Here is a 26414-nt window from a genome sequence, read left to right as displayed (position 1 = left end):
TATAGAAAGTAGACAGTATATGAAAAAAAGTTATTAGCCTATGCCGTGTGGTTGATGTCCAGTGTTGCTAGCTGGGCAGATAAACATAATCATGTTTGGCTTGGTCCCCTCAAAGTTGCGTTGGATTTTCTCTTCAGCATAAATGTTTAGAGACCCATCTATCACTGTTTTCCATGTTTGTATAGTTAGTTTCTGGAGTAAATATATAGGCTATAATCTGTGTGTTTACATTCTAGCTGTTTTAAAAATGGCGGGTGCTGGTGTTCCGCGTGCGTTCGGTCAATCAGCGTACACTAACGTCACGGGTAGTTCCTATAGTGCTGGTTTAGACCCTACTCTGAAGTAGGACCTAAATTAGTTCCTACAAATGGAGTTCCTAGAACTAAAATCGTTCCTAGTTCCTGCGGTGCGAACACGCCGACATCCGGGTACTTATAGTAGCCAATAGTTCTAGGAACTGTGAAAAGGTTCCTCCGGTCGGAAAGCGGCTATAGTCCCTGTCCGTCTCTTTTTTATTGTTAAATGTTTCTTGTGCATCTGTGGTGTGTTATTATTATTATTATTATTATTATTATAGTTGTTATTATTAGATTAGATCACACACACACACACACACACACACATATATATATATATATAGTCTCTATGGGACTGACAGGAAGAATGAAAGACTCGGACCCGGCCGAACCCGAAGACTCGAGACTTAAGAGATGAACTAATCATTTCTGTTTCCGGACTGGTACTGCAGTGCATTCAAATGCATATATGGGGGCTGTGTCACACGGCCCAGATCAGACACTGACGAGTTGACTGAACTAACGTAACGTCTCGAAGTTCGAACCCGAAGACAGACACGAGAGGCGGGGAACAGACGTGATAAATTTGAAGTTGCAAAAGAAAGAACGTCTTGGATCAGGAGGTGAGGTGAACTAACAGACTGCATTAGCCTGAACTTAAAGGGGTGGTATAATGCCCTTTTCACAAGATGTAAAATAAGTCTCTGATGTCCCCAGAGTGTGTATGTGAAGTTTTAGCTCAAAATACCCCACAGATATTTTTATATAGCATGTTAAAGTTGTCACTTTTTGAGGGTGAGCAAAAAGGCACTGTTTTTGTGTCTGTTCCTTTAAAAGCAAATGAGCTGCTGCTCCAGGTACAGGGGGTGGAGCTTCAAGAGCTCCTGTCCTTTTACCTCACACAGACATGCACTGGAAATTTAAAAAACTTTTAGCCTTTAATGTTCAATCCAAAGTCAGACAAAGATGGAGAGACTATATAGACAACATTTCTGAATGGTTAGTTGATGAATTTTTGTATCTGATGTGTAGTTATCTTCTAGTCATTGATTAGCATATTCTGTCTTGATAATCTATAAATCGCGTTCCCAGGGGCGGGTTTGTGTAAATGTTAGGGTTAGTGATGTCACCAACCCGGGAGGAAGCTTGTAACATTACACACTACAGCAACAGCAACATTACACACTAACTAAAGTTAGAAAAGTGAAATCATATTCAAACCCCCCCCCCCCTTTAAGACCCAACTAATTAATTAATTAAACATTTCGGTTTCTTATAATTTGGCTTTGGCTGCAAGTTTATTTTTATTTTTTCAAATGTAATCAACATTTTCGTAAGTACTAGATGTGTTGGTCTATTTAACATGATATTTTAATTATATTCTGCTGAAATTAACGAAATGACTCGAAAAAAAGATTAATTCATTTTGCTGAACGAGATTCAAAGATCCGAGTCAGTAAAATGATCCGAACTTCCCACATACTCTCCTTGTGCTCCAGCTCCCTCTGCAGGCAAGTCTGAGAAACACAGAGACATTCTCTTTCACACACAATCGTCCTACAAAAACAAGTGCAGGAGTCTTCAGCTACATAATGAGGGAAACAGCTTAATAATCATTAGGGCTCAACCATAAGGATTTTTTAAAATGCTGGGCTGTTTAGGCTGGTACCTGCCCTGGTGACATTTTAACTTGCAAAAAAGAAAACGTTACAATTTTTTAGCTGCATATTTTTAAGTTATTATTCTGTGCATTTAACATTCATAGTACAACTAGAAAAATATTGAAAGTATTTTCATCATATATATTTTATTATATATTTATAATTTTTTACACAGTAATATTACTTTATAAATTAGACAAAAAAAATTCTGGTAAATTCTGGTATGCCCTTGAGGCATTTTTAATAGCAAAAAAAAAACAAAAAAAACAAACCTTTACCATTTTTCAGCAACAAACTTTTCAATTAAGTTTCAAAATCATTTACTGTACATTTAACCTACATATACAAATAAAATCATACTAGACTTATGTTCATTATATATTTTGTTTTGTACATTATATATTTAGAATTTTTATATATTTGACATATTAATATTACTTTATGAATGAGACAAATGTAGAAAAAAAAGTTAGTTTGAAGCAAAACTTGTAAATAGTTTTTATTTTTTAAATTATACATTAATTTGCAATAATAGCTGTACCATCTTCATACCATCTATAAGGAGGACTTTATTCACACAGGAACAACAACTTTGGGCTGTTGCATCGTGTTTCACACCTTTAGTTCAGGTTTGAAAAACATGTCTCAAGCTGTTTTTAGAAGTAAGAACAGGTTCTCTGTTACACCCCCTCACTCTTTTTGTGTTAACAGAAGCTCTATGCATGTGCAAACTGAATTGACTTGGCCATGTGTGTTGGTTCCATCAACTAGCCCGAACCTTTCTCACACTGGTAATGCACTGTCCTTTTTGTCGAGCCCTGATAATGACAACGCTGGGAGAGACAAAGGTTTATGATGTTAAATTATAACACTATCCATCTTATCCATCTCTGCCTCTGTTAGGAAAGCAGTAACTATTTTGCATTTCCATTCCCATCATGCAGTTCTCCTTCACAGTCTGCAGATTCGTACCTGCTGGCTGCTGCTGTCTGTCAGCTTGCGCAGTGCCTCATCCAGCTTCTGCTGTTGCTGCTGCAAAAGTCGATCTTTTTGGCCCAGTTCTTTCTGTGCAGCACAAAGACAGTGTGTTTAAATACATTATATATGTGGTTTAATTAGAAAAGCTGTATGATCAGCATCTTTTATATCTTTTATAGAAATAGCATCTTTTGATATGAAGGAAAGCTACAAGCTACTCATAATGTACAGTCAGTCTACTCTTTCGAAAAAGTAGTTAGCCTTACACTATGAGTTACTAATCAAAAGTAGTAACACGACTGAAGATATTTGAGGGGCGAAAAAAAGCAAAAGTTACAGTTTTTTGATCATTTCTTTCTAAATGTATAATTACCAGATAAAAACAGAAGATCTAAATTAATTTACACTATATATCACAAATAAAAATAGAAAACACTATAATGTATATAAAAACAATCAAAAACAGTGGAATTAGTAGAATTATGGTACATTTTTGTAATAAATATGATTATATTTTCCATATCACAAAAAAAAGAAAAAAAAGAAAATGCCTTATATTCGCTGAGAAGTCTGCTCCTCTCCTCTAGCTTCCTCTGTAGCTCAGCCTGAGAAGATATACACAGATAATACTTGACAACCGGTCTCAGATATGGTACTGAAAAGAATATATAACTGATATAACTGAAAATAATTTAATATGCATAGCATAAAGACAGATGCACTCACATTTTGTCCTGCCAGCTCATCTTTGGCCATACTGGTGCGCAGGAGTTCCTGTTTGAGCTGCAGGACTGAGGACTCCTGCACAGCCATACGCTGCTGAAGAGCGTCCTGATGACACGGGACAGGGTTAATCAATCTCAACATATCTAACTTGCTCTGCTTTATGCTTTTAAGTGTGACGGTGATGATACCGGGGGCAACTTTTTGGGCAATGTTGCTTGTGCACTTTCCCATTGAGAATGGGCAACAAATTTCAATCTGGATACTTTAGATTAGTCGTGGGCCCAGTGTCTCACCTGGTTGACAGCAACATTGCTCAAAAAGTTGCCCCCGTTATCATCACCTTGAGGGTATTATTTACAGGCATTATTTATAGGTGTTATTTATATTTATAGGTTTGGAGATGAGTAAGACTCACTTTCACTCCTTGCAGGTTGCGAGCCTCCTGTTTGAACCTCAATAGCTCCCTCTGCATGTAAAAAAAAAAACTCACATCTTAGACTAGTTTTAAAAATATCAGGAATGGACAAGATCAGCCCATCAATAACTAACCGAAGACCAAACTGAAAAATACCACAGTGATTATGAAATGATCTGTACTACATAATGAAGGAGTCAAACTAATTTAAATCATATTCAAAAATATGCTAAAACAGTCCAGAGATGGAAAAGTAATATATTACAGTGTGTGTTTCCAGGGAAAAAAATATCAAATAAATAAATAAATTAAAAATAAATAATTCTTTCATAATATTAATAATATTTATTATTACTATTAGAATTACTCACATACAGTAAAATTATATTATAAATTATATATATATATATATATATACTGTATATATATATATATATATATATATATATATATACTTTTGTCAGGTTTTTGTCCTTAAAATGCTCTTGTATGTAGGACTAATTTCTTGCCTCTAATCCCAAGCCTCCATTGCTAATTACAAAACGTCATTTTAGAGCTAGTTACGGAGACTTGAGCCATTGATAGCAGACTAATGCAGTTATTAATGCAGTTATTAGAGAAAGAGAGAGAGATTAAACGTGTATATATATATATATAATTATATAATAATATGAATAATGCCCACCTTTAGATCTTGACTCTCCTCCATGCTCTGGTCCAGACGACTTCGTATTACAACCTGTACCACAACAACAGAGGGTTTTGGCTGCTTCAGAACAAAACCACATATATAACTACACATTACACTAAACACAGAAGGAACTGGTTCACACAACAATCTTATAGAAAACAGAGAAGAACTGGGAGAGAAACAGACATCGTAGGAGAGAAGGGGAGAAACGGATACCTGCGTCTCTCCCACAAACAAAGCAAAGTTCACCGTGAGAGTAACATGATCTGCCCTGACAGAGCTTAGTGAAAGAGCAGGAGAGAATGAGAGAGATGGGGGGAGGAAGGGGCATAGTATGTCACATATTATCAAGAGGGAGGGATATGCAGGATATGGAAGAAAAAGAGGCCAATTTGGGGTAAAACACAATTGTGACAGAAATAAAGATACGCACCAGTTGCTGCTCTGCATTTTCAACTCCCTCACCCAGACTAAGCGTCACCTCCTGCTCATCCTCAGGTAATGAACCATGCAGAAGGAGAGCCTACAAAACCACCTGTTATAAGCCACAAGCTCTCAAAAAGCAATACAAACTAAATTAGGTGATAGTACATGTTAGTGTCACCTGTAGGCTGGACACCATTTTCCGTGCCTCCTGCATCTCCTTCTCCAGCTGTTCCTGTTGCTCGCACAGTTTGTCCTCCCAGGTGCAGTCACCAGCTTGACTATCATGCCCTGAGACAATGGCCTGGTCACACAGGGCCAATTTCACTGTGTCCTCTAATGGTAAACAGGGATAGATCAAGACTGTTGTACGTGGACGAGACCATCAATGTCCAGATGATTGATTGAAATGGATCAATACCTGATTTAATAGTTTTCTCCCTGGACAAGGTGTCAAACAGTCCTGCCTTCACGTCTGATAGGCTGATGGAGTCTTTGGGACTGTGGGTGGGACTCTGTGAACTGAGGCTGTGGAAATAAACAAAAAAATACAGTTTCTGACGTGGGGCTAATAACTTTAAAGTCAAATTTTGTCTAACACATGCCTTTTTATTATACTGTTGTATTTCTAAATACAATTCCACTAATTGCAGAATCACCATTGAGTTGTTCCAAGAGTGAGTTACAGCATCACAAAGACTTTTGTAATTTATGTTTATCAGGTGCTGCATCTGGTTTCTCAAAAAGGCAAAGCTAGATAAAAATAAACAGTCCTGAAGCAAAGGAAGAAAGTGCCTTTTTAAAGTCAGTTGCCATGGAGACTCCTCGCAAATATGAACAGGCAAGTCTGTCAGGATCTGAGCTTCTGTTTGATCTGATGCCCTATCAATAATGCACCGTTAATCCGTTTCAAAGGCACAGGCTTATGAGCCAATGTCTGGCATGCATGAAAATTATAACACCTTCAGTTTGAATTATGCTATACAGCGCTTCTTTATCAGCTCAAAGACATTGTAAAAATAAATCCATATGAATTGAGTGGTTTAATCTTAATAAACACAGTACTTCGCAAGCACTTTCAGACACCCTCCACCTTCCCCAGCTCCACCTGCATAGATCTGCAACGGGTTATTAATGTATGCTATATTGTACAGCAGCAGCATATCTTTCTTGTTCACAGCAGCGTATCATGTATGGGCAGTAGTAAGTCCTGTACTTGCTCTGCAGCAGCAGCAATAACAGCAGCAGCAGTGTAGCAGATATATTCAAACATATCAACACTGTCATATCCATTACCATGCAAAACACTCCGAGAGTTGTCATGACAGAACTATGATGCTATATGATTAGGGTTGGGTATCGTTTGAATTTAAAAAAATTCTGATTTCGATTCTGCTTATCGACTGAATGTTTCATTCACATTTATTCTAAGTCTTATTGCAAAACATTTCATTGTGGCTGAATTGATACTTTGCACGTGACGTCAGTTGTACTGGCTGGCGGGCAAGAACGTCATTCTCTAGCAACGAAAACCAGTAAACTAATCAAGGATCTTGCCAGGACGTTGCCAGTTTTAATATACAAAAGTTGGTGTTTTGAGGTGTACACGACATGCCAGATAGTTGTTGTGCGATTGGATGCACTAACCGCGTTTGTTGCCCGTCAGATATCACGTGACTGCAAAGTATCAATACCATGAACAAAAATCAACAGGCTAAAGGAACTTTAGTCTATGGTTTAAAAATACCATATAAAAACAACTAGCCAAACTAATATAAATTTCAAGCATTATTAAAGACAAGTAAACACTCAGTAATTAAAAAAGAACAAATTAACAAATTAGCAATTGCACAAATAAACACAACTGAACAAAGATACGACTGAAATAAACAGTGTTTTAAGATTTTCAGGTATTCAGGAACAGAATTTGTAAACAAATGTTAAATAACAGTGTAGTTTATGAATACAATATAGGCTACATTACAAATATATAGTTACAAAAGTTATTCAGTCAAGAACAGCGAGTGAATTTTCTCTGTATCTTTTGTTGTTTGATTAACGTTACTATAGAAACAGCAGCATGACTATTAGGCTGCTGTCACTTTAAGAGCTGCACGGATCCAATATACTGTTACACAAGTCTTCTTGCGCTTGAACGGTTTAAAATCACAATAAAATGTGCACAAAGAAAACGAGAAGCGGAATTGAAATGCACGTTTCTCATCGAATCACCAATTCTTGGAAATTTGGAACCGGTTCTAAAATGGGAGCGGTTCTCGATACCCATCCCGATTTATGATCAATGCACATACATAGAGCACATCGAATATGGTAAATGGAAACTCAAAAACACACCTCATTGGTTCAAACAAGCAGGTGGTTTGAGCTTCCATTTTTCATATTCACGATGTAACTTACAATATCTTTATGAACTTTTTTGTAGTGTCAAAGTTGTGTTGTAATGGATCAGAAATCTCTATTTCTATCTCTATTTAATATATATGTATATTTTAACATCTTCATTTGTGTTTTGAAGATAAACAGTCTTATGGGTTTGGAATGAATGGATGGATGTTTAATTGATGACCGAATTAGAATTTTTGGGTGAACTAACCCTTTGTGGCGCCAGATTGTAAAACCTTCTTTAGTTCAAACAGGATCTTCGTCATCTTCATCTTCACTTTCATTGTAAGAGTGTATGTGAAAAGTATGAATATAGAGATTTCTGTCAGTATTAGTTTTCCACATGAATTAGACTAGTGGATGAGTGCAGGCTTGACACCACAATGTCTTTCAGGCCCTGGGGCGAAGGACATGGATCTAATTTTAACCCATGATGGGTTATCCAAGTGTAGCCCTGGCAGACCTGTCTGTGAGGGGACAGCAAAAGATTGCAGTGCCAACAACCTCACTCTTTCTCTGTCTGCTGTCTTCATGCATGCCAAGTTGAATTCCCCTACATCAATTCTCCTCTAAGCAAAGTCACAAAAATGAAAGAACAGTCCTGCACCCATTGACACAAATGACCTTCACATTAGACAGAGTGTGAAGACTATGCTGTCATAGTCAATACTAGACTTATATCGGGGAATAAATCCCATCCACCTCATTGGTTCAATTCGTTTGCAGTGAAACGTTAACTGGCATTTCACACAGACCAACACACAGAGCAAATGGATCCCGTCTGGGTGACCTTTGTAGAATTCATGTTCATTTTCAGACAGATTAAGGCCCGGGGATCCCCAAGTCAAAATTCATTGTGTGGATTTAGTGCAGCAGTTTAATAAAAAACAAAAAACAGCCAGAGTATATCATGCCTGGAAATCTCCAAACATTTTTGAGCTCTGCAAATTATTTTACTTATGTGTGATGGATAAAGACAAATGACCAAGGGTGATCCGCTTTGTCGTCTAAACAAAGCAACAATGCTTCTTCTCGAAAGAAACAGAGAGCTTGTTGTTGTAGTTTTTTTTGTTTAGTATGTAGCCTATGTTGTGCTGGCTCTCATTGTCCTGATCCAGGCTACAGACCGCAGAGACCCTGAAAGAGACAGCCCGTCGCACTCCACATTACTCTCTTTGTTTTATTTTTCTCACGTTGTGGGGAGGGGGAAGGAGGGGACCGTTCTCTTTCAAAAACAAATCCAACCCCCCCCCCCCCCCCCTTCTGATTGTGACCCACACAGACACTAAAGACACTCACTTATTCAGTTCAGTTTCTCCACAATTTTATTCTCCCTTTTGTGCTGTGTTTGCCAGAAAAACAACAACATTATAATTAATAGATGGACACAGAGTTAACTGAAACTCATGTGATCCAAACTAGACTGGAAAAATCACTCACTATTTATTAAGGGGTTTTTACTGATCTTTGAAGCTCTGTTCTCAAAACAAGACTCTAAAAACAATGTGCGCATTGATATGAAACAGTTACTCCAACATACAACAAAACAAAGTTAAATAATGGAGTAGAGGGCTTATTAAAGAGGAAAAATATATTTTTATACATTTTCTGAAGAAAATGCAAGTGCAATTCTAGGGTGGTTGCCAGGGCGTTGTTAAGTAGATGCTAAGGTGTATTGTGTGCTTTTTAGTGTGTTGCTGTATGGTTGCTAGGGTGTTCTGGGTGCAGGGTTGCCAGGTCTGTGCAACAAAAGTAGCCCAATGGCCAATCAAAAGTAGTAAAAAATGATATTTGTATGTCTGGGGATGTTTTGGGGGTGTTGGAGCGCCGAAATCGTACTTATGGGGTTGGAAATCAACCCGTGTAAAAAAAATTACTGGTCCATCCCCAAGTTTTTACAATACTCTGATTCTTAGATTTGACTCGAGTCCTTCCATTGTACACTACTGTTTAAAAGTTTGTGGTCAGTACGATTTCTTTTTTCCAGTTTGATTTTTTTTTAAATATACAAATATTTTATTCAGCAAGGATCAAAACTGGGATTTTATTAATCAAATGATCAAAAGTGACAGTAAAACTTTTTTATAAAAAATTTTAAATACATTTTTATATAATACAATTTATATAATTTAATAATATATATAATTTTTTAATAAAAAAAAAATTAATTTATTTGAGTTTTATTTTATTTATTTCGAACCAGTTCTTTCCACCTTTCTACTCATCAAAGAATCCTGCAAAAAAATGCATCACGGTTTCCACAAAAATATGATGCAGCAAAACTGTAATAAGAAATATTCCTTCAGAACTAAGTCAGCATATTAGAATTATTTCTGAAGGATCATGTGGCAGTGAATATAAATATTCCTTCAGAACTAAGTCAGCATATTAGAATTATTTCTGAAGGATCATGTGGCAGTGGCACATTTTTAAATATATAAAAATAGAAATCCGTAATAATTATAATAACATTTCACAATATTACTGCTTTTACAGTACCAAATAAATTAAGCCTTGGTGAGTAACATTAACATTAATAAATCTTACTTACTCACACTAAAGTCTTACCGACTAAAGTCATTAGTGTTTTTAAAGATTAACTAATCTTTAGTTAGTAATCTAGAGGTAATCTAAATGTAAAAACAGCTGAAATAATTACATATTTAGTACAGGGCAACTTTAAAAATATAGTACTAATATATATCACACATCCAGTCGCTTAAAACCATTTTTTCCTCAACAAATTTAGCAATATTCAAAGTATTACTCCATAGCAGAGCAGATCAGCTTACACATCATTTAATATTCAGGCTATGTGCTGGTTCAAATGTATTAGTAATAGTAAAAATGATCCTTAGCAAGCACCACTAACAAGACAATGATGTAAAAAATCTTAGATTCAGTGTATGGTTCAACTGGCTGCCCAGAGGACATGAAATATAACACATTCAGCATTGCACAACCAAACATTTCATTATAAGCATTTCAAATGGCCTTGAAGTGTTCAACATCAGCAATTGCTGTAGCTGAAACATCCTTTATTCATAGCAAAGATGGATGGAAAATGACAGCTAGGGAATGACTGACTGATTCCACTGGAGAGGAATCAAAGCGAACCCACAAAGGCAAAGCGATCTTCTAGTTATAAATAAAGATCCGCTATAGCTGTTTTCTCTGGATGAAACACAAGACTGCGCTGAGATTCTCTCTATGCAAAGTGTTCTCACCATTCTATTTGAAATGGAAAACAAAAAGAAACAAACAAAATGTGTTCCATTTTTCATAAGCTACTGCAGAATTCGCTGACTGGGTTTTATATAACCGCTGATTGAATGCAATGGGAACATACAGAACTGTTGCTTCATGGTGAAGCCTGCCCTGATGATTCAGTCTTGCTTCACAGTCCCAGCAGGAAACTCAGTAATCTTTCTAACAGAGCTCGCTGTGATCCTCCTGAAACATCTGATAAATATTACTAGATCTCAGGACTCGCATATCAAAGCGCAAAAATGACCAACAAGTGGTCCAATGCAAATAAACATGTTCTGCTTCCCACACGAGATTAGTCAGTCTGAAGGGTCATTAGATGATTCTCATGAGAGCTCATCAGAAGTCCATCACAAACCCAGAAGTCATCAGGAAGAATTGCAGGAAGCTCATTTAAGTATATTTACGTTTCAGCGTTAGTAATTGGGGACAAGAGCCTGTGTTATTTAAAGAAAAAGGCCAACGTCAACATAACGGAAATTCTCTGCTGCCAGGGTGAGAGTTCGGGAATTATTTCACTTCTGGGAGGCTGTTTTGAGGAGAAGAGTCTGAGCAGACATATCCGGCATTCTTTGCACTGTTGTAAGGAAAACAAACTGCTCAAAGTGTTGGATTTAGTTCATATTGTGTTATGTTGTATGCATATGACAGATGACAAAGGCACAAAATTGGATCTTAAAGCACCTCACAGGTGGCACTGACATAGAGAATTGATCCAAAATCATGCATGTGAGCTATAGTAGAAAGGTAAACTGGGTCTGACACTCTAAAGCAGTGACAGCTGTCATTCACAGCCACACATTATCATAAAATGCAGGTCCATTCACTGACAACCACTAAATCGCTGAAGGTCGGCAAGCCACTATATGTATCTGTGGATCATGTGTTTGCTAAGAATTTGCATAAAACCCTTCTCAATGGTATTACATCGTCAATGGTTTATCACATCAGTCTGCCAACTCTCCTTCAAATAAATGACTTCTGGTAGCTTTTTTGCTTCCAATCGCTGTCAATGTGAACCTTTTACTGAGAAGCATTAAAAGCATTAAGGTTTTATGACCGCATCAGAAAAAGTGAATTTGTGAGTAAAATCTAAACAAACTAGACATTATATAGGAAAAAAAGTGAATTGCTAAAAAACTTGCAAGCGTGCAAACTATCAACTGTTTAAGTGTTTTTAAAGGAATAGTTAACACAAAAATAAAAACTGTCATCATTTACTCACAATATGTTGTTCCAAACCTGTATGACTCTTTCTGCAGTGGAAAAGAAAGTTTTGGTGAACACTGACACCACGGACAATTCTCAAAATGTCATCATGTTCCACAGATGAAAAAGTCATACTGTTTTGGAACGACATCAGTGTTGAGTAAATGATGACAGAATTTTCATTTTTAGGTAAAACTTTCCATTTAAAACATCCTAAAAATGCAGTGAGTCTTACCATTTGAATTGCTTGGCTCCCATTTTGGCACTAGAGTTTCTAGCCCTCTGCACTACGTTTATTCATCAATAGGACATCAAGAAGTTTAGAAATCACCATCGTTCTTACAGACAACTTCTTTAGAGTCCTGTCTCAGCTCACAGCATCTACAGCGTTACCACTCGTTTGCTAACTAGCTCCTCTTTATCACCATGCTTGGAACTGACAGCAGATCCGATGTGGAAGTTCAAAGCCTCTTCAGATGCACTTGATGTTGTCCATATGGAAATCCTGTTTTCAATCCGTCTACAGTGACAGGAGAGAGAGACACTGCTCTGTCACCAAGGCAGCTGCATCCTGCCCCCTCCTCTCCTTCTCTCTCCGGCTGTGAGTTGGGCTAATTATTCCTCTTCTCAGTTCAACCTGTTCACAGGCGACTGCTTTACTCCGTAAAGCTCTCCATCGCTGAGATCTGCATGTCCCTGTCTAGTTCTCGGGCTCCCTCCCTCACTAGCTCCTCTTTTTCTGTGCGAAGATGTCAGACTCGGTCCGGCCTTCCTCTGTTTACCCTCCCCCTCCAGCCCTCCCTCTATTTCATCTTCTTTTTCTCTGCCCTGCCTCTCTCCCCATCTGTTAGAATCAGTATTTTGACGGAGGGGAGCTGGTATATTGTAGATGGGCACAGATCTGCTCTGGACAGTTTGCACTTATATATATATATATATATATATATATATATATATAAAACTGTTCAAAAGTTTGGGGTTGGTAAGAACTTTTTTTTTTAATTGCTCTCTCTGGCTCACCGAAGCTGCATTTATTTGATCAAAAATACAGTGAGAACTGTAATATTGTGAAATTTAAAATACCTGTTTTCTATTAAAATATACAGTATTTAAAAATGTAATTTATTCCTGTGATGGCAAAGCTGAATTTTCAGCATCATTACTCCAGTCTTCAGTGTCACATGACCCTTCAGAAATCATATGCTGTTTTGCTGCTCAAGAAACATTTCTTATTATCAATGTTTAAAACATATGTGCTGCTTGATATTTTTGTAGAAAACTGTGATATTTTATTTAAACAATTCTTTGATTAATAGAAAGTTACAAATAACAGCATTATAATTGAGCATTGAAATATATTTTTTTGTAACAATGTAAAATACTTTACTTACCCTTTAACTCAGTTTAATGTACTAATATCTTTCAAATAAATTTGAAAAACTGACCCCAAACTTTTGAACGGTAGTGTACTTCTGATTTGACATTTGTCATTCAGGAATAAGTTCTTTCACAGAGGGTGGGCATTACTTTTTTGCCCATATCAGCTAATACTATTTGCACATAAACATTTTATGCAATGTTTTACTTAAACTTCACACAGAATTTGAAATCAAATAGCGTATTATCAATTGACTGGGCTGCTGGTAGATTTAATAACTGATTCAAAAGAGAGCAGACACAGTTGGCCAAATCTTGGCTAATTTATCAGCCTTGATGATATATCCGTCTGTCACACTCACAACATTTTCACAGTACTATTTAATAAAGAGTATAGTGAACAGAGAATGTGATTGGGAGTTTGGGACATGGTGAAATCCAAACCTGTCACTCACATGACTCAAAGTTGAAAATACTGTTCTGTACAAATGGATTTCATAAGTATCAGAAATACCAATGCCATTAGAAAGTGGGAATAAGCTGATGTGAATAACTACAGTAATCCTACTTCTCCCTAAAACGCCCAGTGTAAACGCCCATATATATATATAAGGGTCAATTACAAAGTTTATAAAAGCATTTAAGTTTAAGCATGACTCCAAATGTACCTCATCTTAGCCCTTATAACAACTGTAAATCACCATCAACTAGCCTACAGGGCAGTGAGCTATTCAGATCAGTCAAGATTTGACTGATCAAGTGCCTCTTAACTTCAGCACAAGTCACTGACCTAGACAACGTCCTAGAATAGTTTCTTACATAACACTCATGTTATGTGAATACATTTAAAGGGGTCATGAACTGCATTTTTTTATTATTATTATATAACATTAGTATGATTTTTACATATATATATATAAAAAAAAATTTCTACCCTGATTTTAGCCTCTTATTTGAACGCTCTGTTTAAAGAGGCGTGTCTGCTGTGAGACTTCAGTCTTTTTTTGGAACTCTCTCAGACTTTTACTACGTTTTTACTATTACAGCTGTTGAGATTAACTAATTGTGAAAAGTGTTGATTATAGCATTATATTTAGATTTATTCCCGTCGCATGAAAGGTTTCAGCGATGAGCATGTAGCCGATCACGGACATATTGAGCGCATGAATGCAGTGATCTCGTCATTGCAACTCGATTTCTGCACTCTCACAAATGCTTTCATCGCACCTAACAGTGCAAACACGATGTAAATAAGAGATTTCAAAGACTCCACAATGAAATGTGGAGTCATTTCGGTATCTATTTACCGAACAAACAAATAATGCCCTACTGAGAAAAAGTAAAAAAAATTTTAATAAAAATAAATAAATAAAAACCTTTCCTAGCATTTGGATCCTTTGGAAGGTAATGTTATATTTAGTCCAGTGATCCGGTATCTCTCTCATATCACTAACACGCCAGTGGGCGGGGCCAAAAATGTGATGATGTATAAGTAGGCGTTGATCTGCAGAGGCAGTCTTTCATCATACTATTATGTCTTAAACAAAATCTGAAACAAGTTGTTTTCTGAGCTTGGATTTATTAAAAGTAGTTTTTGGACTAATAAGGAAGTTTTGAATTCTGAAACGTACAGGATGTCTTTTATAGTACAATGTCCTCTTATATGTCAAAAGATCAAGGAAAATTTGATTTCTCGATTCATGACCCCTTTAAAGACACCTTCAAAAACGCATAATGACTAAGCGTACAAATGATGTTCTTTTGGATAATCAGGTACTGAATCAGCTCCTTCAGCTAAAAGACCCACATAAAAGGACAGACACATTTTATGGTTTTCAGTGGCAAATCATGATGATGCCTTAGAGAAAGCCAGCGGGCAGCAACATCTTAGGCTTTACAAAACAAGCAGTGAGAAAATCCTCGTGACAGCCTCCTCCAGCCAATCTATGTGTTCTCCTCTCATAAAAGCAGAGAGAATAAAGAGAAGGGGTTGTGATAACATGTTTTTGTGCATTTGGTAACTAAGAGATATGGTGAAAACTGATGACACTGAAGCAAATGATTCTCAGCTGAATGCATTCTCAATTTACAAGCTTATACTGTATCTACATCAGCATCTTGTTTTCTATTTATCTGCATTTTTTGACCTTATTTCTTTCAGTACTTACAAATATGTTAATGTTACAATTCACATTTCCAGCTTTGACTTCAACTTTATTAGACTTATTTACTTTTATATTTTATATATACTTTTATATCCCTTCTATATGTTCAAACTATTAGTTAATTCAGTGTAAAGTAATATACAGACGGGCTGCATTTTATTTAACCATCAATATTCAGAATTTACCCAGTGGATCTTGCTTCTGTCTCCTCTTCAAATGACCCCTTCTGTCCCTCATATTGCTGGACCAATGCTCGGACACTCCAGCAGGGGTTCTCACTGTCCTCCTCACTACTGCAGCCACGGCTAAGAGCAAAAAAATAAATTGCAGAGAGATTAGAAACTGTAAAATGCTGTTTCAAGGATGGATGATTTTTTCATTTGTAAGCTAAACGGATTGACAAGCCTCTCTCAAATATTTTTCATAATTCTGGCCTGTTTCAGGCTTATGCAAACAAAGCATATTAGAGATTGTTGCTAGAGTTGACAGCAAAGCATAAGTTGAGGATGAAACTGCAAATCTGATTTTCCATATGCTGCCTCTGAACTGAGCGGCAATACCCTCAGACAGCAGCAAGAGGGCATCTGTTCATCTGTTAAAGAAACAGTTCACTCTAAAATGAAGTTCTTTTTTTTAAATCATCATTTACCCATTGATATGACTTCGTTTCTTCTTAGAAATGCATAAGTAGACATTTTAAACAATGTCCTGATTGGTCTTTTTCATGCATTTACAATGAATGGGGACTGAAGCTTTCAAGCTTCAAAAAGGCTGCAAAAGTACCATAAAAGGATTATAAAAGTCCAAAATGTAAGAATTTTTCACTGATAACATTTCACCGACTCAATTGCTTTGTTCATGAACTGGACATTGTTACTCTCGTGTACGCATCAAGAAGAGCAAGGGTGGATGTCAAGATTTTCAGCGCATAATGACGTCAATTTCAGCCTAACATAAAGTTGACAATATGAGGGTGAGTAAATGATAACAGAATGTTATTTTGGGTGAACTATTCTTTTAAGCAAAGCTAAAGAATCTTCTTAAAATGAGAAGGAGAGCATGTCCAAATTTCCGCTTAATACTGTAAAGAACAGTTCCTCTACGACAGCAATTCTACTTCAATGAATAAAAGTTTACAAAACTCTATTGAAGAAGGAGAAGGAGAGAAAAGGCACAATATATGTACCTCCATTCTTGTCGTAGATGGAAGACGGAGCGGCCAGGGCGTGCAGCATCCTGCCTGGCAGCTGCCAGTGCTGCTGCTGCATTCTGGGCCATGGCCATGGTGGAATGAGGCCTGTGATTGGCCGAGGAGCCAGTGGAACTCCTGCCTACACAAGCTCCAGCTCTGTGACTGGCTGATGCGGAGGGTTTAAAATGTGCAGCCAGAGCGAGGATGAGCCTCATGGCGGATTTCAGGTTCCCCTCCACAATGTCTTTGATGACAGAGAGAAAGAAATAAGTAGGTCTATCAGCTTAAGTGTGATTAAGAGTCTGCTCTGTAACTCACCCCTGGCAGACGTCTGTGGCATCCTGATCCGTTTGGATGACACAAACTGCAGAACCTTCTCCACATTCTGCTTCTTCTCCTGATCGTCCCGTGGCACATAATGAATGCCATCCAGCAGCTCACCAGCTTGCCAAATAAATAAAACACATCTCAATACCAAGATGTGCATTATATTAGAGTCTTGCAATGTGGTATATGATGTATAGACTTACCCACTATCTCAATGAGGTGTGCTAGGACCACACCATCTCTGAGATCCTGTCGTAGATCACTCACAGGTTTCAGTCCAGGCTTCTTCCTCAGCTGTGCATTAACCCAGGACACATAGGCAGCCAGTTGCTGCTAGAAAGACAAACATGTCATACATGTGAATGCAAACTTGGTTAAAGTCGATCGCTCAAGGGCAGATTGGGCAAGTAGCCCCCCACCCCCCAATAAAAGAATAATCCTTTTTTCCCTGCAATTACTTCATTATTTGCTTTTTGTAATGTGTCCACCACGTTGATGTAATATTGTTCTATTAATGACTCTATGTACTGTTAAACTGCATCCCAGAAAGACATTCATTATTAGTGCTGACGGTCCTGGTGGAGAGGATGCACAGGATGTGCCTGTGTTGATACCCACTAGGATACCCGTTGTCAAAAGAAATTTATGCCTCAGTGCTCAAGAAGCACCAACTTTGACAGGCCAAGTCCATCCCCATTCACCCCCGCCGGTCAGCATCACCCGGGTTCAACGCATGGATTAGTCTGACTTGCACTTTCTCTGCCTGGTCACAAAAGGACAGCTTAACTCCCCACGCTCACGCTTCCTCTTCAGCAAATACATGTAGGAACACATAAAGACTGCAGTGAGGTTTGCCGCAGTTCTTCCCTCTGGCAAATGTGCTGTGCACTGAACAAAATATGAATTTTTTTTTTTTACAGTGCAGAAGAATGTGGGGTGGCTGCAGGAAAAAATACAGCAGGTGGAAAAAGCGTTTTCTTATGTGAGCTAAATAAGCCCAGCAATAACTTAATGACACAAACAAACCATAAAGGTATCATAAAAGTCGTCCATATGACTCATATTTCAAGTCTTATAAAGCCATACAATGGCAAAAATTTGCATGCTATTCATTGATAATATCCCCCACAATTGAGCTGTTATCCAATGCGACAGAAAGCCGTGAGTTGAACATGAGAACCTCTATTGAAAGAGGTCTATTGAAATGTCTTCAAAATGTCTCTTTCTGTGTTAAAAAAGGCTTTTGCAGTAAAAGAAAATGAAAAATGTAAGCATGATTTTTTTTAGATTATTTTTTTATTTAGCAAGGATGCATTAAATTGATCAAATTTGACACCTTCTATTTTTACTTTCTAAAACTGTTTTTTTATCATTCATTGATAATAATAAGACATGTTTCTTGAGCACCAAATCAGCATATTAGGCCGCATTTACATTACATGGTTCAAGTGACCCAATTCAGATTTTTTCCTCCCATGTTATTGCAGATGCTGCTGCACAGCAAGTACGGGTCTTGCTACTGCCAATACATACATGACACGCTGCTATGAGCAAGACATGCTGCTGCTGTACAATAATACATACACAAATTACCCATAGCAGATTTATGCAGGTGGAACTGGGGAAGGTGGAGGGTTTCAACTGCTACAGCAAATGCTAACCAAGTATTTGAAGGCTTCGCACATGAGCTCATTGCTACTGATACAGCAGGAACCAATCAGCTGTGACCTATAGAGAATGATGTGAATGCAAACAGGTTGAGTTAAGGACCTAGCATGCGCCATCTAGATTTTCATGACAGATCTTTGTATATATCGGATATGGGTCACTTTTAAAAGAAGTTGTAAGCTGGACGTCACGACAAAAACAAAACAAACAAAAAAACAGATATAAACAACAAATTGGGCTGCAGTGTAAATGCAGTCTTAGATTGATTTCTGAAGGATCATGTGACACTGAAGACTGATTACATTTTAAAATATATTCAAAGAGAAAACAGTTACTTTAAATTGGAATAATATTTATACTACTGTTTTTACTGTATTATCTGAAGGGGGTGGATTGGAATCCACTGCTGCTTCAAAGTATATGTAATGAGTGATTATAATCAAGGTATCAATCAATATTTTTCCTTCTAAATATCAAATGAGTTGAATGACTTCTCTGGAGATTTTACTTTGTTATAAAAGTTACCAGTGTGATTATTGAAATGTTCTTTTCATGTATTCTTTCATGTCTGTATTTGATATCTGAATGCAGTAACAGTGCTTGCTCATTTAGCCCGGCTTCCAGAAATGAAATAGGGACTTGTTGTGTGTTCGAGAAAAGTCTTCAAAGTGTTAAAACATATAGGGGTCATTGAAGTCAATAGTTTAAGGGACCATTTTTTTGTTAAAGCCTTACTTTCCAGTTAGACTAAAGTGTAGCTCTCCTTGAGAGAAAGAACGCATTATCTTGATGTTTTGAGAGGACTCTCCTGTTTATAGTTAGAGCCTAGCCAAATCCAACCTTGGAAAAGTTGTGTCGGTGTGTGTGTTAGTCTTCTTGGTTACAGGTTAAGGAACCACTGGCATTATTGTAGATTGACTAAGTTGTTGTTCGGGACACGACGTGACTAACTTCAGGGTCCGAGTGTCAGCTGCATAATCGATGGAGATATGCTTCCGTCTTTCTGTATATGTGTAGCCAATTAGCCAATCAGAAACTGCAATCTGAAGCAAGGACATAGCTTAGACCTTGGTGAAGGGTATAACTGCTGTGATCTTTGTAACTGTAAGTGGGGCGGCCTATGAACTCCTGTGTGAGTCTTGAAGCTGACTTCTGCTGATGAAACTGCAAACTATCTTCAGTAAAACTTTACTTCAATTTATTATAATTCTGACTCCGGGTCTTCATTCAAACATCTGGTCCTTGGGTCCTAAACTGTTAACCCCTAACATATCTATCAAATAAATGCAGTCTTGGTGAGAATAAAAAAACCTTATCGACCCCAAACTTCTGAATAGTGTATGACCGAAATTGAACATACATGATGTCAAGTGTCACTCCCTGACAAAATACAGTCTGCTATTATTCTAAAACTGTGGGGAAACTTTTCCTGGGGCCTCAACCTCCCAACCAACATCTAGTAGTTCTAGTAGTTGTGTCATGACACGTGCACAGTCAAAAAAACACATGCACAAAATGAGCTTTGCATGTTTTTCACAGGACCCTTCATGCACCAACTGTGCAGAGTAGTGTTTATTGATTTGCCACATGGTGGGCTGACTAACACAATGCAAGCTCTGTCTGAAGCATATCTGTCTCACTTCAATCTAACAGTGGCCCAGAGTGACAGGCTTCTCAGGAAGAACAACTAACACGGAGAACATTCAGCACAGATCCAGAGTAAGATGCTGACTGTGCTGTAAAACTGGAAGGTAGCAATAGTCTTGTGCAGCCAGCTGTACAAATGAGCTGTCTGTTCCCACAGCGACACTACAGATGGATATGTCTCCATCACTGCGCTGTATTCTCACCTTATTCTAGGTGGAACTGACAGCTGGGATTCATAACAAAAAATCAATGATGGTTTGAGAACAGTGCTTGATGGTTTAATGGTTACAGCCGCAGGGCAGGCAGATGTAGAAGCACTCAGTCTTCTTAGGTAACATCAGTAGGGAATGTCTGATGATAGTGCACATAGTTAGAAATGGAATAATATGCTCAACACCTCCCACACGTAACACCACTTATAAGAGCATGATGATATAGTAGCCTAATCTTTTATTGTGCAAACTGTGGGTTTTATGTCATAATTTATAATTTACTGTTCAATGCTCATAATTAAAACATTATTTTCAAAGCATTATTAATGCAATTGTAATTCAAGTGTAAATGCATTTATACCGCATATATATTATATACCTCTGTGGCATTAAACAGACTCTATAAATGCAATATAATAGGATTGTGTCTCCCATTGTTTAACAGATGTCAAGATTATCCTTCACTCAGTTTGGAAGTCTTATGGACTGTTAATGACATGTTACTGCTAACAAGCTACTAAAATTAGAGCTTTTTATTGTGCAAACTGTGGTCTATATGGCATAATGTGTTTAACTGTTTTTTACTTATAATTTTATTTCATTTTATTTTTCAATATTTATGATTTCATATTTAAAACATCATTTTCAAAGCATTATTTCTGCAATTGTAATGCCTTTGTAAATACATTTGTATCACATAATTTATACATATATTTACAATTGTGAGGCATTGAACGGTTTCTATAAATGAAAGATTAATGGGATTGTGTCTCACATTGTTTAACAGTTGTCAACACTATCCTTTTCTCAGTTTAAACATCTTATGGACTGTTACTAGCATTTTACAGCTAAAACACTTACTGAAACTATCACTTTGTTGTGTAAACTGTTGTACACATGCCGTAATTTACAAGTTTCAATATTCATAATTTCATATGTAAAACATTTTTAAAGCATTATTTTTGCAACTCCAATTCCCATTAAAATGCATTTATATATAATACATAAATATCTATACATATATTTATGTTTTGGGTGATTTAAACGGTCTATAAATGCATTGTAGGCTAAATATACAACGTCTGCGCAGTGTACACATGACACAAGGCTACTATTACTGCTGTTTACCAATAAACACTGACGGTAAATCTAATTTATACGATAAATTGTCTCACAAGCATCAAATACTACATGAAAAAAGCAGCTATCTGTTGTTCAACAGTAACATCTCATAGAAGGCGCAAACAATGCCGTCGCACTCTTCAGAGTTTCATACGTAAACGCCTTTTGAGTTGCGATAGCTACTGTGTTTAAACTTTTCATTGAGCTTCGGCTTATCAGAACTCAAATGAGCAAATGAAAAGAATGCACGTGTAAACAGGCATGAGGGTTTACGAGTTCAGTAGTATCAGTACCTCATTAGGACCCTCCTGCAGCACGTCAAGCAGATTTCCTTTAGACAGGGATGCGATCATTCTTCTGACTTCTCATCAAGGTGAGAGTGCGCGAGGGGGGAAATGGTAACGTCCTTACTCAGCAAAAGCGTTTTGACCGCATATCGGTGGAACTGAGGTAAACAAAGGAAACTACAGATTGAAAACACCTCAACCAAGGCAATGGCCATATGTGCCACCCCGTTAGTTCGCTAGACCTGAAACAGGATACGAGGTGGACGCGGATGGGGAGGAGAAGAACTGCGCATGCGTCCGCAGCAGCTGCTCCGCGGTCGTTATGGCGACGCTTGAGCTTACGTTGGCTGTTTTACTGTCTCCAGCTTATGCGCTGTAAAGTCTGGTATGGGATAGTGGAAAATTCATATTGTTGTAGCTATTATTATAAATAAAATTTCTCATTTTAAGTCCACCAAAAACTTGTTGAAAGTAAAGCACAGTAGATGGGCTCTAGTCTGGATAGCACACTCTGTAGTCCCTCCTTTTTTAAACCAACACCACAGCACAATATGTAAAAAATCATGATGTGAAATCTGAAAATGTGTAAGCAGTTTACTCTGGGTTCATTGTGTACAACCCCATTAGACCACATCCTTCCTGCCTCATGCTTCCTGCTTCTGCCTCTATACTTTTTTTGGTTTTTAACTAAAAATCAAACCCACAACAATAAGCTATTTTTTATATATATATTAAAAATTAGCTAATTGTTGTGTGTTTGATTTTTAGTTTAAAAAAAGTAACTTATATAGGCAGAAGCACACACGCATCTACAATTTGGGCATTATGGTCGTTCTAGTTTTATTATTATTAAATGTCCACATGTCTCCCCCTGCTGTAAAAACTGCTCTGAGAGGGTCAAACTGAAACATGACTCGAAATTGTCAATAAATAATAATAATCCCCATCAATTTGTTAATAGTGGGAAGCCCAAACATGTCGTCTAAACAATAAATATTTTGTAGACAATTAAATAAATAAGCTGTATTGAGTACGTGACTTTATAAAAAATTGAATTCTCTTTTTTTTTGGTGCAAACTGTGGTATATAATGGAGTAATTTATAGCCTATTTTAATTTATATTTACTGATTTTATCACTTATATTTATAATTTTCATTAATTAGCCTAATATTAATATTTTTTCAAAGCATTATTTTTGTCCATTTTAATTCCTGCGTTAATTTATTAATTTCATATAATATATTATAGCAATACATAATAATCAGTATAAATGCATGATATACAGTATATTCATATCTTCTGTGCAGTGTACATGGCACAATGGCTTTTACTTACCTTTATCATCATCATTATTTATTTAAAAAAGTATAAATTATATAATTTGAAATTATTTTATTGATACTGATAAAAGCAGATCATCTTTTGTAGACAGTTAAATAAATGAGCTCTACTGAGTCTGTGGCAAAGGTTTACTTCTGACCTGTCTTCCACTTTTTTATGTGATCATCATACTTAACTTAGAGGTTTCTCCACAAATGGTGAATGCAACATCTTGCTGATCTACAAAGTCATACAATTTCATCCGTTTTTATTTGCACATGAAACCAACCGGTTGATGAGTCAAGTCACTCCCTTTACACTTCAACACAGCGTATGATCTATTTAAACGGCTGACTCCGACTGAATCACATCACAAAAAGAGAATCAATAATCAAACTAAACTGTTGTAAAGATAAGCTGGTTAAACACGTTCTCAGCAGCCTCTGAACATTAAAACTACGTAGCGTTAGCATTCATAACAATCTATCAGAAAGCAATTCTTAAAGTTTGAGCAACCTACCTTAGGTTTCTCACGTTTTCTTGACGATATCATCAGCAAGTTTGATCCGCATTCATATAAAAATAGTTAAATTTCCACCAGCAAAAGTAAATCACTGCAGCAGACTCCTTAACTTAGTTTCTATGGTTACTAGACACAGTGGCACGTGCGCGAAACAGCCATTGGTTTGTTCATTGCGAGTTTAGATTGTTTCAGTAACTGACATTAAAAGAGAATGCAAATTCAACAGCGCAAGTGTTTTCAGTCATCCATGTCGTTATAAAAAGATAAGTTTACCTTTACCCTGTGCGGTATGATTATTTTTTTGTATCGTATTAGTGGTGTCTGTCTCCCCCTGCCGTAAAAGATGCGAACTGTAAAGTTGATATTTGGGATGTCCAGTCTCCTGACATTTTTTTTTAAATTAAAAAAAAAAAAACATATGACGAATGTTCAGCTGTTGTACATTTGTTTATTGATACAAAAAAAAAAAAAAAAAAAAAAAATGCACAAGAAACAACCATACAGTATATAGTAACAAAATTTAAAAATATATAAATTTGTCAATAATTATAAACCTTATCGGCTTCCGATGCACAGGAATACAGCATTTTTAGCACATCAGGCTCACTGCATGTTAAAGACAATATTGGCAATCTGACATGCTAGTTATTGACCGGAACAGCGTTTGAGTTGATTTGGATTATATTTCATATAGATCAAAAGAAAGTCACAGTCTTAAATAATCTAAAAACAAACAATTTACAAAATGATACGCAAAAGTTAATACAGAATCCAGTGTCTCCACTCAACCTGGAAAACTTTACTCAAGCATTTCTAAGCACCTTTCAATAGTATTTCATATCTTTTTTTCTGTTGCTTAATGCATGCAGAGCTCATTTTTTTTCTCATGTGCTTGTTTTGTCAAAAATACTTGTCTAGATACACATCCAATGTTTTACTTGACTTAGTCTTATTTCTCTTTGCACACAATTTCTCAGTGCTGCATTCAGTGTAGATACATTTGCAAAGACACTTTAGCTTCCAAATAATGCTATACTTCACATTTTTTTATTTTACTTTTTAGTTTGAATTGAGATTTAGATCATATTTATTTTCACATTTATGTAAATATTTCAGACCGCATCACAGCCTACTGATATTTCAAGGGATATAACTCCACTTGGCACATACATACACACACGGGCACCTTTGCTATTACATAACATAAACTACATGGATTTTAACAAGAGGCGTATACTTAACATATAAATTACATACTGCCCATTTCTTTTATTTATTTTTTTGTAAAACTAGAGCTGTTGAAGCACACAGTGAAAGCTTCAAGTACCGCAGAACTGATCTATGTCTCGAGAGCAGAAGTTAACACTCATCGCTCACAGAATGTCTTTCCATCTGTCTGTTTATCATCAGTTTTTTTTTTAGTGGGGAGGTTATGGAAGTGTAAGGCCATGCTGGGTTTGGATTGACTAGAAAAACAATGACAGTGGGTTATCGAGATCTTTTAATTTTATCATGTTTGCTAAAAATGAAAATACTAGTGCTGTCAAATCAATTAATCACATCTAACATAAAGTTTTTAAATATATAATATATATGTGTGCTTATATATATATTTACACATACATATACACACATATACTATATATATATATCTGTGTTGTCAAATCGATTAATTGCGATTAATCGAATTTAACAAAAGTTTTTGTTTATCTAATATACAGTATGAGCGTATATATTATATTTATATATTATATATATATGTGTGTGTGTGTGTGTGTATGTACACACACACATACACATATATAGATGCATACATAAATGGGTGTGTACACAAATACATATACACTGTAAAAAATAATATGATCAACAAGTTCTGACATGTTTTTACATTGATTTAACTCATCAATATAAGTATATTTTCGACTTTTTTTTAAACAAATTATACAAGATTCAGCTCATTTCAGTGTAAGTAATGTAATTTAAGTTGAAATGACTTAAACATCCATGTTGATTTGAAAACTTAAGGCAGCATCACTGTAAAAAAATATTTCCATGATTTGAAATCACAACATTTTTTCTTTTGTCAAATCAACTTAGATAATTTCTGTGGTTCAGATAACATAATATTTTGAGTTTCTGATGATTAAACCAATCTCCTTCATTGCATTAACTCAATTTTTCAACTTTAATAAACTTAAAAATTTTAAGGCAACCAGGTTACTTAATTTTTTAAGTTAAACCAACAATATTTTTTACTGTGTATATATATATATATATATATGTACATATTACACAAACAAAACTTTTATGTTAGATGCGATTAATCGTTTGATTAATTTTATGTTAGATGCGATTAATTTTAAACCCAAAGCTATTAAAATATAGAATTTGTACAGGTTGCATATCCTGTCAAAAGTTTTATATAATAAGTGAAAAAATCTAAAAGATTGCCTTTTTTAGCCAGATGCCTCATATGTGTTTAAGAGATGGGATAGATACTTTAG

At 36.3% G+C, this 26414-nt stretch overlaps 1 protein-coding gene across 4 annotated transcripts in view; it reads right to left on the bottom strand.

Moving 5' to 3' along the window:
• dixdc1b (DIX domain containing 1b) overlaps positions 1-24000 on the bottom strand; it is a 29663-nt gene extending 5663 nt beyond the window's left edge. Inside the window, exons 1-13 of one of the 4 annotated variants that reach the window (XM_079847268.1) lie at positions 23908-24000; positions 17334-17460; positions 17122-17247; positions 16798-17047; positions 15797-15916; positions 5612-5718; positions 5372-5526; positions 5201-5290; positions 4762-4815; positions 4077-4127; positions 3662-3766; positions 3487-3540; positions 2930-3022 (exon numbers count right to left, since the gene is read on the bottom strand). In XM_079847268.1, coding sequence (XP_079703394.1) covers positions 2930-3022; positions 3487-3540; positions 3662-3766; positions 4077-4127; positions 4762-4815; positions 5201-5290; positions 5372-5526; positions 5612-5718; positions 15797-15916; positions 16798-17047; positions 17122-17247; positions 17334-17460; positions 23908-23940 — 1365 coding nt within the window. In that variant the 5' untranslated portion in view covers positions 23941-24000. Of the gene's footprint in view, positions 1-2929; positions 3023-3486; positions 3541-3661; positions 3767-4076; positions 4128-4761; positions 4816-5200; positions 5291-5371; positions 5527-5611; positions 5719-15796; positions 15917-16797; positions 17048-17121; positions 17248-17333; positions 17464-22072; positions 22354-23907 lie in introns of those variants that run through there. The other 3 variants (XM_079847267.1, XM_079847265.1, XM_079847266.1) reach the window with 3 other exon arrangements.
• Positions 24001-26414: the final 2414 nt, after the last annotated feature.

This window comes from Squalius cephalus (assembly GCF_949319135.1).
Source record: "Squalius cephalus genome assembly, chromosome: 17".
In the NCBI taxonomy this organism is placed as follows: Eukaryota; Metazoa; Chordata; class Actinopteri; order Cypriniformes; family Leuciscidae; genus Squalius; species Squalius cephalus.
Note: the sequence above shows the minus strand (reverse complement) of the source record. Positions and strands in the feature narration are given on the sequence as shown.